This window comes from Leptosomus discolor, chromosome 2, assembly GCF_034619465.1.
Source record: "Leptosomus discolor isolate bLepDis1 chromosome 2, bLepDis1.hap2, whole genome shotgun sequence".
In the NCBI taxonomy this organism is placed as follows: Eukaryota; Metazoa; Chordata; class Aves; order Leptosomiformes; family Leptosomidae; genus Leptosomus; species Leptosomus discolor.
This window is the reverse complement of record NC_141392.1, coordinates 117,276,545-117,294,844: the sequence shown is the minus strand read 5'-3', so window position 1 is coordinate 117,294,844 and position 18,300 is coordinate 117,276,545. Positions and strand designations below refer to the sequence as shown.

The 18,300-nt window shown below is 41.3% G+C and overlaps 1 protein-coding gene across 1 annotated transcript in view; it reads left to right on the top strand.

Annotated features, from left to right (window-relative positions):
• Window positions 1–18,300, top strand: part of LDAH (lipid droplet associated hydrolase) — a 165,508-nt gene that overhangs the window by 38,695 nt on the left and 108,513 nt on the right. Inside the window, exons 3-5 of the mRNA XM_086460479.1 lie at window positions 2,028–2,090; window positions 3,556–4,130; window positions 17,664–17,822. Coding sequence (XP_086316605.1) covers window positions 2,028–2,090; window positions 3,556–4,130; window positions 17,664–17,822 — 797 coding nt within the window. The remainder of the gene's footprint in view (window positions 1–2,027; window positions 2,091–3,555; window positions 4,131–17,663; window positions 17,823–18,300) is intronic.

Below are 18,300 nucleotides of genomic sequence, written 5' to 3'. Positions count from 1 at the left end.
TAGAAATTTAACTGAAGAAAAAAGTTCAGAAATTGGAGAACTGACAATCTTAAGGGGTTAAGGAGATTTTTCCCCTTATGTGAGCATATGAGTGATGAAAACACCTATCTAAAAATCAGTTCTGGAGATGAAAGGAATGACTGCCTAATGTCACAGATGATCACACAGCAACTATGAAAGTGATGAGCTGAGACGATGGGATATTAAACAAAACATGTTGCCCTGAAAACACCCGCTTCACCTGCTTTATTGACTTACATTCTGCCACCATATTACTGATTCTTTAGTGTAGACACTGGTTTGATTAACCTCTGTTTTCACTATTTGTTTACTACATTAAACACCCAGATCAACTACAGGTCTGTAATCCATAAGTTAGTTGTTAACTCACAGAATACCTACCAAAAAAAAGCACATTGCAAATACCAAGACAGAAAACAAATCAACAAACAGCTAGCTTATACTGAACTATTATTATTATTCTACTAAAATATTGCTGCATATGAGCAATGTCTAAGCAACGCAAACGCATCACAGAACCCTGACTGAAGAAAATGCACATGAGATGCTTCAAGCCACCCCGCTGCGGTTCATGCCAAGTGAAAGAGTTGTTCATGCAATCCCTTCCCTGAGGGAAACCGCTATGAAAATCTATGCTAATGAGCAATTTTACAGTCTCACTCAAGAAACTAAAAGTCACTGAGAATCTGTCCTCTGAAAGCCATATGCCAACCACACATATGGCTTACACCCCTCCTTGTGAGGACCACGACTACCACTTTTCTCAACTACTAAGATAAATTTAAGAAAATAAGCCCAGCCAAGTTACACCACAGCCACTGATAAACAGAATATTGTCATGATCATACTGGGGTGACCATTCAAATCCCCTCCGCCCAGTTTCTGTCACCTGTCCTCGCTGCAGCTAGCACTCAGATCACAAGCTGCTGAGCAAAAGCCTAATGTTGATCCTCTTGCAGGAAAGGAGGCAACGCGAGCAACCTTGGAATTTGCATCTAAACACTATGATTCAGGCTGTTTTAAGTGGGCCCTTGTTTAAGTGCGGAACCTGAATGTCAAAACACTGAAATGTTTTCTTCAAGAACAGAAATTCACGGGCCAGGACAGAGCTGAGGAACTCCAATTCCTTTGAACGTCCATTCAGGACAGAGCAGGGCAACCTGCCTCATTCTTCTACAGAGCAGAAGAAAATATTTTTCATGACTTCACTGCACGAACTTACCAACTCCAGTTCATATCAAATGTAATACACACAGTCATTACTTTAATATTCACCCATGAGCTTACCTGCTGCTGAATCAATTTTATAAACAGTTTAATAAAATGGTGTACTCTGATCAACAGTACCTCAGGCACCCAGGTGGCCCTTTGATTTTTTTAAAGGCACATTCGATAAACAGCGTTCTGGAATAAGAAATGAGCTGCAGGACTTGACGTGAATTTGAGAAAAAATAGCGACGGTTTTTGCAAATAGGAACATGAAAACTGTATCAGATCGGGCCTACAGTCCATTCTGTCTTTAATAGCATCCAACAGCAGGTGCTAAGGAAAGGGCAAGCACATTGGGCTACTTCCCTGGTACAACCTCCAGAAGACTGAGGGCTCTCAGGGCTTCCTCAGCCTTTAAGCAGCATCTTCATGTTTGATAGCCTGGGACTGATTTCCCTCCCATAAATCTGCCATACCTTTTTGCAAATCCCTTCAAACTTTTAGGAATCTCTGACATTTCCAATGAAGTTTAAGACTACATTAAAATACTTTTGTTTTGAAAAATGCTGCCTATTAGCTTAATTTGCTTTCCACGGATTTGCATTAGAAGTTACAATGAAGAATCACCATCCATTCAACTCAGTTTCAAAAACCATTGTACAGGGTTTTGTCATTATTTCCCCAACCTCCTCCTCCCATCAGCTTGTCTTTTGACTTCCATTTTACATAGTGCTCTCTATGTGGAAGAATTTCAGACTTGTGAAAAACTTTGTCACACCTTTCTGTATCTTTTGTAGCTTTACTACCTTGACCCTTTCTGAGAGGTGGGAATGGCTAGACCTGCAGACCCCATCCAAGAAGTGAGTACTTCACCATCACACAGAGTGAGAATGACGGTGTCCGGTTCCAGATGGTTACTAAATCTTACTTGATTTTGACCACTGGAAGCACAAAGCACTGAGATTTCATAAACCACCTGTTGTGACGTCAAGGTTTCGCTCATGAACAGCAATCATTTGTTAAGAGCCTTTTATTCCATCTAAACACTCGATTTTATCTCACGCATCAACATGTATCTATCATTTTACTGCTCTCAGTAGGAATTCAAAGGTCCTTCTGCAACATGACAATTATTCTTACTAACCTGATTAACTCAGTATGAACAACCGATTTTACTACTCTGCTATCCGCCCCCTTTTCCAGACTATTTACAACTATGTTGTACTGATCTTCACACAAATTCCTGTAAAACCCTACCTGTTACGCCAATCCATTGAAAAAGACGTTAATTGATTCCTACCTTTTTTTTTTCCTATCTTTTTCACTGCATATGCATCCATCTGAAGGCTGTAATCTTCATCTCAGGAGCACTGAGTCTTCCAAGAACTTGTGATGAAAGCTCTTGCCCAAACACCTTTTGGAAATCCAAGTTCATCGACCCGGCTTACCTTGGCAAGGTGTGGTCACTTGGCTTCTCCAAAGACTCCTACAGATTTCTGGGGCACAATGTCCCTCCATAAAAAAATGATGCCAATGGTTCTCCGGTGCATCGTATTAATTCCTGTTCCACTCACTCTGTTACTCTTCCTACTGGTTTGATCAACATGCTCATTGGCCTTAGGGATTCCTCTTGGAGCTGTTCAGGTTTTGGCTACAGGCAGCACTCCCCTGTCCTCCAATGCTGTCTGTAACATGTGGTTACATGGCACACTCTGCAGTCCAACTGTTGCATGCCCAAATCCCTCTGTAACTCCTGGGTAAACACCACCTGATCTTGCCAATTTCCTATTATTCAATTTATTTTCTTTTTACTTTCTACCATGACTTCAACTGGAAACAGCTCCTCCAACACATTTCTCCAAAAAGCAGCATTTCAGCGTGAAAAACTCCCTAAGGTCCTCTTTGACAAACATGGGGTTTTGTTTTTCTGTTGCAGCCTTCTCTTCCCTGAGCTCTTTTCACACCTTCTTCAGCGGCCATACAGACTCCGTAGCAGGATCCCAGTGGGCTGAGTAAGGATTTACTGCTACTTTCTAAGCCTTTTGCAAGTTGATCCTCAAAATCGTTTTGGGAGGGGCCTGCTTTACCGGGGTGGTACACTCCAGGCACCCACATCCAGTTTCCTCATCTCGATGCAACTTCAAGCATGTTGAGGGTTGAGTCTGTGCTTCTCCTACCCCTCTCTCTGCCTTTTTTTAAGCACCCCAGCTTATTTCGCTCTTTCAAAACTACCTTTTTTTTTTTTTTTTTTTCTTTGCCAGAATTCCCAAAGAAACCGTGAGCTTGAGCAACCGTGAATGACAGAAACTGAAGGAAACCCCCAAGACACGCACCTCGGGAGCACTTAGCTCTTGCCCTCGCCTTTCCCTACACGGGCGACGGGCGACGGACGCCGGCCCTTGCTCGGCGCCTCGCCTGGGGCTGGGGCAGCTCCGCCGGCCACCGCTCCGGCGGGAATGGCGACCCCAGGGGCCACGCCGCCAGGCCGGGGAGGCGCTGCCCCGGGCGGCTGCCTCGGACGGGCCGCCCCGTCCCTCAGCGGGGCTCGCTCGGCAGCCGCCCTCCCGGAGCGGGCGGCGGGGCGGGGCCGCCCTCAGCCCACCCCGCGCGGCCCAGGCGGAAGGAGCGGCCCGGCCGCACCCGCCCCCTCCCGCCGCCGCCCTGCGCGGCCTCGCCGGCTGCTTCCGCCCGGTTTCGGCAGACGTCGCTGGTGCCGGCCGCTGCCTCGCTGCCGCCGCCGCTATGCTGGGTGTCGGGGAGCCTGCGAAGGGGGAAGGTACGTGCCTCCGCGGCGCGGCGGTCTCTCCGCTCCCCGCCGCCTCGGGGCACCGAGTGGGGCGGGGGCAGCGCGGAGGGGCTGCGCCCCGGGGTGGCGGGGCTGGCCGAGCCCCTTGCGGGCTGTCGGGCGGGCCCTCCCTCCTCTCCTTCCCCTCCCTCCCCTCCCTTCTTTCCTTCCCCGCCTTTCCCGTCCCCTGCCCGGCGGGCGGTGGCGGGTCCGAGAGCCGTGCAGCGAGCGGCCGTGCGCCTGGGGCCTCGCCGAGCCGGTGGCCGGGTACCGGCTGCTGCTGCTGCTGTGGGGCTGACACGGTGCCTCGCTGGGCAGCGGGGTGTCCCCTGGCCCTTCTGTGACGGCCGTGCCGAAGTCAGGTTTATGGAGTCGCGTTGTGCTAAATAATGTTGGTGATTTCTAGGCGTAAGGTTAAGGGTAGAGTAACACATCCCACGCAGTAAGCAATGCTGCCCTGACTTGTTTTTCCGTGGATTGGGAGGAGGCTTCAAGAAACAAGTGCGAAGCAGTGTCTGCTTTCCCGGAAAATAAAGGCGGTGATGCTACTTGTTGTGTTTTTTTTCTATATGTCAGTGCTTGTTCCTGTGAAACAGCTCTTGGGGCTGTCTGACACTCGTTATCTAAGCGGCGAGTTATAAAACAGGTAGGAAGAAAAAGTCTGTGGCCTGAAAGGAGGAAAATAAGATAGAAGTTAAAAGTGAGATGGGATTTATAACTGAAAGAACTGTCTTTTAATGGAGGAACTAATTGGTTTGGAAAAGCAGAGAGAGTCTAGCAGGCTTACATACCCTTCTTCAGGAACCCTCTGTTTGTCAGGTCTGTTCTTAATACTGATCCCAGAGCATCATCATTGTCACTAAATACAGGCTTGAGGGCAGCTGCTATGAAACAGAAGTGCCTGTGCCAGACAGGAGGCGAGCAGCAGGTTCAGGAAGCAGTGTAAATGCTGGCGTGGAAGTGTATCGTTGAAGAAATTAGGATAACGATGAAGCACTGTTGAGGCATGACAGTTGTCGAGGGCATTGTTAACGGTGACTTTTTTGTTGTGTTTGCGAAAATGATGGAAGCTTCTTTTCTCACAACTTAAGTGTAGTATTAAAGCCTTATCATCAGAAGACTTGAACCGCTTGAATGATGCATAGCCTTAATTTTCATGGTGCACTATGCTCCTGGCCTCCTGGGTCTTTATGATATCCAGTTAAGGTCTGAGAGCATGGACGTGTTGCAGAGTCTGGATACGAAATTGTATTCTGCGTGTCTTGGAGATCAGAAGCCTTCAATTATTAATTAGGATTATTGCAATTCCCTATTTTCTTGTGGCACTTGCTTATGATGTCAGTGAGGGAAGTGGTCACATTTACAGACCTGGGTAAGCAATAGCACTGACATTCAATATTTTCCATCATGGAATTACTACAAGGATTGTATAAAAGGCGTTGAAGTCAGTGATATGTCAAGAATCTTTGTCAGAACCCTAAGCAGATGCTTGTGAAAGAGGCAAGTTTATATGATTCTTCTTTACCTAGTCACACTCTAAGTATCCTCTCAGCCTGCAACAAAGTGCAGCCCAGGAACTTTCTGGAACAGAGGTACTGAAGACTTAAAGTTACATAGTGGATTTATTCTTCATCAACTCATCCTTGCCTGTAACCCATGTGGAGCTCTAGTGTTCACAACATCCAGCCTCAAGTACTTCTATGGGTCAACTACCCACTAACTCAGGAGGCGCCTCCGTTGGTTTTGAACGCGCTTTCTGCTACTTCTGTTTGGTATTTCCTACTTTTTAGATTAGAAGAGACACTGATGGGTTATTACCTATTTATCTGCTTCATGTGATTCATAAAAGCAATTACAATAAATTGTGTATGAGTAATGGTAAAACAAAATTTCCAATAGGACTGCCAAACCCAAGAACTTACCAGTAGGTTTCACAGGATTTACTATAAAGCTTCCTGGTTTGGGGTTGTTTTGGGGTTTTTTGTATTGATAGCTTTGATTTCCTTAATTACGTTTTTTCTATTATTGTGATTTATTATCATGTGGGCACCTTGTCTGAAAAAAGGGGTGGTCCCCATTTTGAATAATGTCTAGGTTATATTTACCAAGGTTATATTTGCCAAGTATTAGATGCAAAATTTCAATGTCTAAGCTTTAGTGATGTTGTGCACGCATTGTACAGACAACATGCATGCAGGATGTGAAGGGCAGGTAGTTTTTTATTTAAATGGGGCATGCTCTTAATAGCAGTATAGCTATATTTTTTTAATGCGCTTGACAAACCACTGTGTAATACTGTGACTTTTCAGTAAAGTGCTTGACTGGTTTTCATTCCAGCTGACACTTTGAATGATAATATTTATCTGTCCAGTGAGGTTTGTAAACAAGTTACACTTGGGGAAGTCCTTCTGATAAGAGTATTCTTAATAGGAAACAAATGTGTAATATGAAAGGTCTGAACTTAACAGAGTTTTAAGCTTGTTTTTCAAAAATTAAAAAAAAACCAAACAAGTTTTCACACTGAAGACTGGCCTGAGTACATAGTTGGACTAGTGAAATGAATGACAGAACTGTTTGTTTACCTAGCTGGGATAGCACAACCACCTAATGCAGCTGTGGGTTTTGTGGTAAGTGCCTTGTTATCATATGTGAGGTAATCCTGATAGGCCAGAACAACATCTAACCAGAGATGCTACAACTACAAATATGGCAGGACTTCTTTCCTCAGTATCCTTGCTTCCACCTGCTGTTGCCAGTAATCGTGCTGGTTTTTTGAGTCTTTCCTTTTTTCATCTAATCTCCTGCTTCTGTTTAGATCCTGTTCCCATTGTCCTTTGTTTAGACAGATTCTTTACTCAAATTTCTCATTTTTAAAAAAAAAAAAACAAACCACCCTTCAGTGATACAAACTTCTTGTGGAAATCTAAGGACCCCAAATTTTACCTCTCGAAAGAAATTGTAACGCTAATTGGAAATAAAATGAGTGTCAGAGGATAACTGCATTATTATTTGCACCTGGGATGAACACAGGCTTTGTTTATGTATGTATTTGTACATTGTCATGTGTTGTCAGGGTTCAGCAGGATTATTTTGATGGGAGGAGCTGGGTCCCTCTGCAAAATAGTGGTACTTCAAGGGTTACTCTCATTTTGAGGAACAAGACAGCATGGTGAATTGACTTCCATCCTCTTGTCGCTAGAGCGGTAGGTCTGTATGTCAGAGCACTGGCATGTGCAGGCCTTCCTGCAGCACTGGTTCTGGGAGGAGGTTTTTGGCTACTGCACCACTTTCTCCAGCATCACTGTTCAACTCCCTGTCCCATCCGCCTGATCAGCAGAATGATGAACATCACCATTGCTTCTTGCTGGGAAGGACTTGATCTCTAGGCCTCGTATTAATAGTATAGAAATGATATTGCTGTAGTGACTCAGAAAGGGATTTAATGCTATCTAGTATTATTCTGCATAGTCTCTTCTTTATGTCTCCTGTTCATTGATTCTTCTGTTTGATTTCCCTTGTCCTTTGCACAGAGCTGCATACGGCCCATTTGTTTTCATGTCTCTGCTCGCGGTGCCTCCCTAGCCTGTTTAGGTAAGTGAATATCAGAATGCACAGCTGCTGCGGTAAACGTAAGAAGGAAGTGGTAAGCAGCAAACACAGGTTGAGAGATTACTGGACAATGCTGTTGTGGCTAGTAAATTGGCCTGCAGTAAGCAGATGGTATTTTGACTAATTCTTTTATGTCCTTGTGAGAAAGCAAGAAAACCAGTGGTAGCTAGAGAGCGAAATTGAAGGTGAGATAAACAGTTGATGTAAGAACACATCCAAGTTGAAATAATAAAATGGGAAGAAAAGAAAAAAAATGTTTTGAATTCAGGGCAATGTTAGGCTAAGGGAGAACTATTAATGTGGAAATACTGAAGGAACATATAGAAATAAGGGATTCTTCCGTAGGGAGATTCATGCTGAACAGCACAGTGAAGGATGAGGGAAGCCAAATCAAGGACAGCGGGATGCTAATTGGATTGATGTATGGTTTTTTTCCTTTGATATCTTCTTCTTGCTAATATTCGTTATGCTCTCTGAGCTTTGCCTTCCTTAGCTGGAACAAAGTAAGAATAGCACTCTCCATTGAGTAGGGATCTTATTCTGATCAGAGGTGGAAAAGGAGTCATTTAAAAAACCATCATGACGAAGATAAATAGTAAATGCTTTTTACTACTTTTGCCTGTCATTACTGCTGCTGAAAGAGGGACGTTTCTTCAAATCCTCAAGTTTTGGGTGCTGTGGTTTAAATGAATATATAGGTTAACTGGTACTTTAAACTCTTGCGTTTTTGTGCTGTTTTGAATGTTGTCCAAATTGCCTGTATGACTTAAACGGCTATCCAACAGAAATATGGGGCTTGTAGGTTTTTTGATGTAGGAGAAAAGATAAGATTATAGAAGATGTAGTTGCAGAGCCAAATAGTTCTTTGACTTTTTTTTTTCTTTTGAAAAAATGCAAAGTTCTCATTCTCCATCGAGATAGCAGGAATCAAATGGCCAAGAAGCATCATCTTTGTTTAGTGAGCAAGCATTTTTTCCAAGCCCTTAGACTACAAGCAAACCTATTTTCATGCACACGTTTTCTTTCTCTCAATACCGTTTTCAATTTCTTCTTGTGCATGTGTCTTTCACTTTTTTTGCAGTATATTCTGCTATTTCTGTCTCTCCTATTGAAACAACACCCTGTGAAAGGCCATGTCAACTCTTCTCCCACATAATTCATACCTGTTCAATTTTGAACATGCTCTGTTTTGGACAGTGATATACGCTGAAGTTTGAAGGCCACTAATGTTTCTTTCCTCTGTATCCAAACATAAGCATGATGGGTTCTTGTTCATGAAGTATAACATTCCCATCTCTAGCTTGAGCAAGATTTTAACCCTCGGTAATCACGGTGTAGCATTTCAGTTTTGCCCAGTGGTTTCCAAAACACTGATGTTCAACATAATCCACATTCAAGTAAACAATTAAACAAATAGCATACTTTGCAGACTTTGCTGTATTTGTGACAGTTTTCTCATGCTATCCATTCCAAGCTGTGATTTATTTCCCATTGATTTTTTAATGTAGAATTTTTACTTTTTGCTTGGTTTTCCTGCAGGCAGCTGGGAAAGTTCGTTTACAAGATTCTCTTGATACAAATCTGCTGTTTCTGTGAAATTTGCTGATCAGATGAAACCTGGCATAGTTTTCTGCCAGGAAACCTTCTTTACCATGAAGGCACTATACTTCAGCAGAAGCTTTTTATATTCTCTCACATAGAAATTCTGTCTTTACTTGATTAAGGTTTTGTTAACATTGCAGTCTAATCTCAGAACATATATTTATTGTGCCCAACTGTTATTCATGCCCACCATCTTTGGTTTATTCCTCCATGAGATTTCGGTTTTAAGCTCCGCAAGATTTTCCACTGGTCCAATACTTCAGTGCAGTATTTGAAAGGAAAGCTGTCTTTGAAGGTTCCTTTGTTTGTCTAGTAGATCTCAATACTATGTGCAAATGAACAACTTTTTCTTCCTTTGGGACTAAAAAGTTGCCCAAAATCCCATTTTCTGTTGTGGAAAATACACCGTATTACACTAAATTGAACAATCCTATTTGTTTTCATGCAAATGAAACCGTCATTAAGTCCTTGAGTGTGCTTGTTTCTTTAAGCAATAAGTTTCTTGCTCATTTCTTTTTAGGTCATCAACATTATTAGCTTTATCATCAGGCTTGCGTATTAACTGGGAAATGAGGGAGTTGCTAGGAGTATAGCTAGCACTTTTAATCTGTGAGATTCCCCACAGTAATTATACTTACAAAGTTACTTTAAGAAAAAAAGTTATATTTATAAAGTTACTTTAAGAAAAAAACAAACGCAAATGAACTCGCACTCTTTTGGAGTCATTTTCGTGTTGGTAGCTCTGAACAGTTCACATACAGTTTGTGATGCTTTAGCTCTTTTGAAAAAGTGAGAGTTACCATCTGAGTATGATTAAATAGATTGACAGGACATGATATGTAGGACCTCTTCCACTGTATGATGAAATATGTTTGATAAAATAGATTCCACTTTTAGAATGTCATGTCTTTTTCCTTTTGGGTACATTTGTAGTTGCTGGTATTGTATGAAGCTTCAGGGGACACTCAACCATACCGGGATAACTTCCCAGATTTTACTTATGCTTGCTGTGACTCCAGTGCTACATGTGTTAACTGAGTGTTAAAGTTACAATGGCAAAGGGAGCACCTTTTGATCTACCTGGTAACAAGGGACATAAACTCTGCTATTTGAGCACGGGGCAAGCATAACTGGGTTTTTGAGACCTTTGTTAAATGAGCATCAGCATAAACAAAAACTGAGGTCTGTGATTCTCAAAGGAGAAAAAGAGACCAGACATAAAACTTAGTGTCTTGTTGCCAGAACAGCAATGAAATGTCAGATCCCCTTGCTGACTATGTTGAGTGCTGTAGACCAACAGTTGATGCGTTCAAGTTTGTGACTGCTTTCATAAAGGTTGCCATTGTACCTGATTGCCTTGGAAGTCTTTCATTTGCTGCCTCATCCTCTTGAGAGTAGTGTGGAAATCAAGACCAAGACTACTGTAATAGTTCTATTACGATAATCAAAACAAGTTCCTTATCAGGTTTTTTTTTTTCAGTCATTAATACATGCTGAAGTTTTTAAAGCCAAAACTCTCTGTAAGATGTAAAGATTGGTTAAAAGTTATGGTGGGCCATAATTTTGTACCAGATCGATGTAGACACATATCATTGTGGGATCTGAAAATGTTTTCTGATTTCTTGATTCCTAACCCCTGAAACTCTTTCAAATTGTTCATACCAGAACAAAGCACCTTGATGGAACAAAGTTCATGGGGGATCTATTCCTGATTTGGATCCACAAATTCTAGACGTTTCCAAGCTAACGCTTTTTTGATTTGTGAGTCCTGCGCTGCTTTGCTGAAAAGCTGGCTCAATAACTGGTTTTATGAGGTTTGGTACTGACAAGGGACCACTTGTCCAGTACAAAATGGATACCTAGAAGTTATTTTCCCTGCTTCCCTTCCACCAGCACAGTACACACTTTCTTGGTGATTGCTACAAGGTTATTAGTGGTAATGAAATCCAAATTTTGTGATGATGATGATATAGGTCCAGTTCTAAAAACTAGATTTCTTCCTCCTTAGGTCTATGCACAGTCCCCTGTATGGTGTCTATGTACAAAGTTCAGAAATGAAAACTGATTCCAGTTTTCATTCTGCACTTTAGCTTTTTATCATTGCAGCTCTAAGCATGAGTAATCTGTACCCCTTTTCCACGCATTTCACAGATATTTTTGCACAGTCATCAGTGAAATTCTCCTGGCAGTTTTACTGCTTGAGGGAGGGGCATGTGGGGAATGACACGGGAACAAAACAAACTGAAGGAATCAGCTAAATCTTTGAGTGATCCCTGAAAATAAGGCCACCTAGTTGCTTCATTTGTTTTAGGCAAAAGCAGCCTGCTGCTTTGAGATGGCTTAGGTATAGATGTTTGGCAGGGAGGGGGGTATTTAATATAACTGCGTTGCTTCGTTTGGTATGTCCATAGTGTTAGTTTTTTAGCTTTGCTCATTTTTACAAATAACACCTAACAGTTTTCATTTACTAATTCAGAACCAGTGTGAAAGGGACTAGCAAATCCTTGCCATCATATCACTTTGAAAGAGAATTGTACTGTAATGTACAATGAAGAAATGTTTCAGTTTTATGTGCTACTGGCTGCTGCTGCTGCTTTTCTTACACAGAATTGGTGAAGATTTGTGACTGATGTCACAACAACTTGTGAAGTCTTTGGCCTACGTTTGCTGTTTTTCTGTAGAAAATCTGGCATCCAGTTTGTCTGTAGTTTGTCCAAAGAAATCCTTGATGAGATCTAAGTATCCTGTGTTCCTCCCCTCCTCCCCTTATTCATCTTTGCAGGTTTTCTACCAGGTCGGTCAGTCTGCCCCTTCTGCTTCTAGTTCTTAGCTATGAGCATGTTAGTTCCAGTCTGCAAATCAAGGAGCTTATGTCAGGTCTGGATGATTCTTTTCTGGGGATGATGTTGCAGAAATTGTTAGAGCCTTAGAATAGCAGGCAGCTGAAGGAATCTCGCTTTGTGTTGTTCCAGTTATTCTTTTGCATTGTGATACTGAATTCAGCCACATAAGCTCACCAAGTAGGGCAGTGTTTCTTTTTTATTTAAGCTGGTACAGCTAATCCATGGAATACATTTACTTCAGTTTCCTATGTTTCGGGGAAGCTAATTGAGTTCAGATTCCTTTTCTCTGACCTATATACTTATTGTCATCTACTGAATTCATGAAGCCCTCTGCATTTGCTAAGGTACTAGAAATATTGGCTGAGACCCTTGTTACACCTCACCTTTTATCATTTTCTGGTGTTTTAGGGCTGTAAGAATTGTAAACAGTTGACTTAAAGAAAACTCGGGAGAAAATTTAGTCCGTCCTTCTGTCCAGACCAAAATTATTGTTTTGTCCAGCTGAGTCTTAAACCACCAACAAAAGAAGTTCCACTGCAAAGAAATTTTTTTTTAATGTCTTAAACTGTCAAGGCACAGTTTGTGGCTGTTGCCTCTTGTTTTACCATCTGCCATTGCAAAGAAGAGTTTGTTATCTCTGCAAGTCTCTTTCAAATAGTTCTGGGTTGTTACTTGATTACAGCTTATCCTCCTCTTGGCAGACTAAAAAAGCACAGTTCATAAAGCTTTTCCTTAGAGGACTTGTGCTCTAGGCTGCTCAACCTCTGCGTAGTCATCTACTTGACGCTCCCACATTTCCCTGTGTCCTTGACCTGGTGGAGTGAACAAAACTGGGCGCATTGTTGTCTTTCAGTTTGGCATCCGTCATGACAAACTTACCTTTTTCAGCGGGGCTGCTACTCAACCAATTACTTCTGAGCTGCTTCTGAAGCCTGCTCCAGATGCAGATCTTTGTGCTTTCCACTGTTGAGCATCGTAAGGGATTTGTTGGCCCAGTCCTTAAGGCTCGCAAGGAAACAACCCTCTGAACTGAAGCTCTGCTCTGTCTGTATCCACCATCCCAGATGATTTAGTATTGTTTGCATTTTTTGTCTCATCATCCAAGTTTCTGATGAAAATGTTGAGCTTTATAGGCTCCAATATTGACTCAAGATTACTTGACTTGTTTTACATTCAGCTGACAGCTTGTTCAGTTAGTTTTCAAACTATGCCAGTCAATTCATTCAGCCTGCGTTTCCTTAGCCTGGGAAGGAGAACTCAGTGGGAGACAGTGCCAGAAGTCTTAATAAGACAATGTGCATTACATCTACATCTTTTCTTTCATTCTTGTAGCCAGGTATTTTATCATTGAAGCTGGTCATGTTGCTTGAGCATGATTTGCCATTGAGACATTTGTTTCCTATTCTGGATTAACGCCTTTACCTTTATGTGATTAGAGGAATACGTACTCCTGTGACTTTTTTTTTTTTCCCAAAAGACTCAGCAGAGCCAGCTATAGTGCCTTGGATGCATCTCCTTACCTTTCTTGATCGAAAATGGATATGATTTTAGATATTTTTTTCTTGGCTTTTTTTTTTTTTTTTTTCCCCTTAGCCATCAAGAGCTCCCCTGTTTTACTGTGATTCTTTGATAAGCATTAGCCTTGCAGTTGCATCAACCAGTTCTTTGGCACTTTCAGGTGTATCTTGTCCAGTCTCATGAATTTACATACATCCAACTTCTGTAGGTCATCCCTAAGGTGTAGTCCAGCCCCTTTCTCAAAAAGGGCAAAATAGGTCAGGTTGCTGAAAGCATTGTTCAGTCGAGCGTTGAATGTCACCAAGGTTGAAGATTCCACAGCCTCTTTGGGCAACTTTTTCCATTATTTAATAATCTTCTTTGTGCATGTTGGGAAACCTCTTTGAAACCTTAGAGTTTCCTGCATTGCAACTTTTGACTGTTGGTCCTTGTCCTTTGGACGTGCATCACATGCTTCGTCATCCATACCGTCTCTCTCCAGTGTGTTGATGTCTTGCTTATACTGAGGAGTCCCAAATGGGACATGATACTCCAGATGCAGGCTCACCGATGCCGAGCAGAGGAAGATAATCACGTCCCAAAACTTGCTGGCTACTCCTGCTATGGCAGGCTTGCATACACTTGGCCTTTATGGTTGCAAGGGCACACTACTGACTCGTTTCGAACTTGTTACCCACAAGTGTCTTTTTTGCAAAGTAACTTCCTAGCCTTCAAGCCCCCAGCCTGTGTTGCTGCATTGGGTTACTGAATTCTAGGTACAGGACTTTCCATTTGCCCTTGGATTTCATGTGGTTCCTGTTTTTCCAGCCCGTTAAGGTCCATTGGGATAGCAGCCCTGCCCTCCAGTGTTTCAGTGTGTCCTCCTTCCCCTCTCAATCTGGTATTATGCACAAACTTGCTGAGTGTGCATAATGTCTTATTGTCCAGGTGTCAGCATCATTCTTCAGATCAGGCACACCAACCTGTTTGTCCTGTCTTGCAATTGGGTAGTTTGTAGACCAAATCTCTATCAACTAACTCTGGTTACATTATGCGGTGCTAGACTGAGTTTGTGACAATTCTTTCATTAAATGCTAGTTTGGATGCAGATCACAAATTTTCTTATGCCCAAATAAAATGTCAAGTCCAAATAACAGTGTAGGATGGAGCAGTTAATATGTTATCAGGACAGTTGCATAAATAATTAAGCACAGTGTGTGCAAAGGAAACTTAGTTTTACTGTCAGCATTTTACTTTCAAGTCAGTTGAAGCAAAGATGAATATGAAGAGACTTAGTCGTATGGCAGAAATAATCTGCTGCTTGTTGAGAACTCCATTTCCAAAGATGCCTATCTGAAACCATGACAGTAGGTGGAATCCAGCTCAGTAATAAGACAACTAATATATGTGTGTGTTTGTAAGTGCAAGTGTATGTCTAAGTTCTCGTTATAGGCTTTGCTAACTAGGGGATCATTTGTCTCATCCTGAGGTAGAAACCAAGTGGCTGGTCTCATGGTTATTCACTAATCAGTCCATATGCTGTCACCTAGATCTTTGTATCCTATTAATAGGAGTTTGCTTTCAGGTAGACACCTACATTAAGGGTGTGTTAATCTAGTGCCAAAGCCCTACCCTGTAAGTCAAAGCCCTTGTTTATGTGTTCTAGCAGAAGTTTCCTTACTAGATTTAGTACTGTTGATGGAAGTTGTCTTTCTTCTAGTATTTTTCTATAGAAAAATGTGATTAGAGAGTTTATGGGCAGGGATTGGAGAGAAGGAAGAAAATATTGCATGGGATGTCGTAAGGCCTGATTTCCTACATCGTTCCGTCGCTTTCTCTTGCTCTATTACTTTCCACTGTGAGAATTCTGAAACTCGCACTGATCAAGTTTGTGGTTCTGTCTTCTCCTTGGCTTTCTTAGAGCTGCAGCACAAGCTGTGCCCTCTCTGCCAGCTGACTGAGCTGATAGAAGTCTCATCTCTCAAGACCTCTGCCCATTAAATGTGTTTGGAAATTGATAGGCCATCTTAAGATATTTCTAGGGGAAATGCAGGCAATTCATGACAAAGATAGATACCTGTAATGGAAATACCGTTCTTCAAAGCTTCATTTATGAAGAGGGAAGGAGATCCAGAAGTATTTTTGGGTATTACTGATTTTATCTTAAAACAGGTCTGAGTAGTAACCTGGCAGTATAGCCACTGTCTTTTCTCTGTTTTTCTCATCAGACTATTTCTATTACTAGGGGCCATAAAGTTACCGATTAAAACCCCAACAATAAATAGATAAAAATCTGTCAATTTATATAGAGAGTTAGTACTAGGAAACCCTTTAGGGTTCTCTCAGATGGGCAGTTTTTCAGAAAACCTTTTCTTCTCTAGTGTGCAGTCTTGCTTTCAGGTGCTGCAACACTGCGCATATTAGAAATTAGAAGTTAAGATGAGTTAAAAACTGGACCAAAGCTACTACAAGAGTCTGTGTGAACCTGAAAAGCCTAGCGCTCCAGTTCAAAATGTGTTGCTGAGCTTCCGTTTTTCGTTGCTTAATTTATGACCTTATGTTGCAAATGCTACTTGTGAATAAAGAATTCTCAGTGGGATTTCATTTGGAGTTGTTCAGTGAAATCAATTCAAAATGGAACTTTACAACTGATTTTATTGATTCATAATCAGAACCTTTGCCTAAAACCTACTTTCTTGGGTAAGGACTTGTAACTTTTGCTTCTTGGATTGTAAAGCAATCCAAAGTGCCTCAGAAAAGGAAGGACAAGCTTAATGTTTATTTTGGTTGTTGATGTAACTGGGTTTCTCTGTCAGAGCTCTGCTCTTGACTTTTTTCAGCTTTGAATAGTCAAGAAATAAAAGCAGGAATAATGCATTAAAAATTTACTGTATTATAGTTTGATGAAATTTGCCTCAATTACATCTGTTCCAGTAACTGTAAGTTAAAGGCAATAGTATAGCAAATAATGAAGAAGTAAAGATATCTCTGTTGGCATTAATATTTTGGGAGAGGGGGTGTGAGCTAGGGAGGTGGGGAAAAAATTTTAATTCAGAGAATTAAATTTTAATTACGTGCAGTAATTAAAAGTATTAAACAATGCTTCTCCCTTCCCTCCAGAAGCATTTTTTATTTGTATTATACTCAATTTTTTTCAAGGTGGTACTTGTTAGTTCAAAAGAAAACATTATCTGTCTCTTCTGCACAGCCTGTTGTTTAACTTCAACCTTTCAAAAGTTCAGATTAGAACTGGGGGAAGTCAGGAAATGTTGTTTCTAGGAGTGTACTTTTTTAATGTAGTTGAGTGTCATTACTTAGTTTCATTCAGATCTGTTCCCTTCAAGCTGTGTAGCATTGAGAATTTTCCAGTGACTATTTGTGAAGGTAGCGCCCCCCACCTTATGGTCCTGCGAACTTTATAGATCGTGGGCTTCAGCTTCCATGCCTAAAAGTTCACCGACTGACTAGGAAATAGAATTTGGATCCTTATACTCAAAAATCAATGGGCCTTTTACACTAAGCAAAAAGACTTGAAAGGCCTAATGTTATCCTTAACTAGTTGCTTAGTAGTTAGCATGTTCCTTTTGGCCTCTGGTATTTTCTTTTGGGTTTTATTCTGGTGGGTTTTTGTTGGGTTTTTTTGGTGGTATTTTTAAAGTGGTGCTGTGCTGCCGTAGTTGAGGCACACAGAACTTGTGAAAACATTCATGCAGTACTTCTGCTTGTTTGGTATTTTTGCATTTGTTTGCCTTCAAATTGGTTTCAGCTGAATCTTTTCAGTGGATGGTGTGAATAAGAAATTTAAAATTATTTGCCTTTAAGGTAGAATAGATCCTATTGTCCAATTCAACACCGTACGTTTCTGTGACAGTAACTGAAAGATGCTTTCTCTCCTATAGTAATAACATGAATCAACTTCTATGACCTATTCAAACGTGAAATACTGAATTGGGCCTCTCTCTACTGGTATTTACAGCTGTTTGGGGAGGGTAGTTTGGTTTTTTTTGCAATTATTCTATGGGAAGGTGTAATAGCAAAGATCCAGCTATGTAAATGTTTGTTAGTCTGTTATAACAGTATCTTATTCTGTCTGACAGCAAACGTGAAGTCAGCGTCAGAAGAGCCAGTCCCATTGCATGAAGAATTTATCTACTGTTGTGGAGCTGCTACCCATGTCTTAAAGTGTGGGCCCTGGAAAGACCTCTCAAAAGATGAAAGTAAAAATCTACCCAGGCTTTTATTCATGATTATTCCTGGTAAGGGTCTTTTTTTTGTTTAAGTCTAGAAGTGCAATGATTGGAAAAACTATGTTTGGTTTCAATTTAAAAAATCTCACTAGATAAGTGGTAGAATTTGGCCCATGCATATGGCCAAAAAATCAATAGTATTGCAATGGTGCAATTTCTTTGTTATATTTGATTACTACTGTTATCTGCATTCATAACAGTGCTGTAAGGTGAAACTGAGAAATTAGGATGTCGCTGACAGCATTGTGGATTTTTTTTTTTTTCCCCATTGATCTCCTTCCGTTTATTTCTTGCTTATTGAAGTGGTACTGCAATGTCATCTGTGTGCCAGCTGAAAGATGAGTTGCAATATTTGAGGGAAAATTCTGGATCCAGTAGTTTCTTAAAGTTGCAGGGGTTTTTTTATAGTAAATTTCTTTTTACTTAGATTTTTGCACATGAATTTTTATGATAAGCCTCTTGATCTCAGAGAACATCATATAGTTCT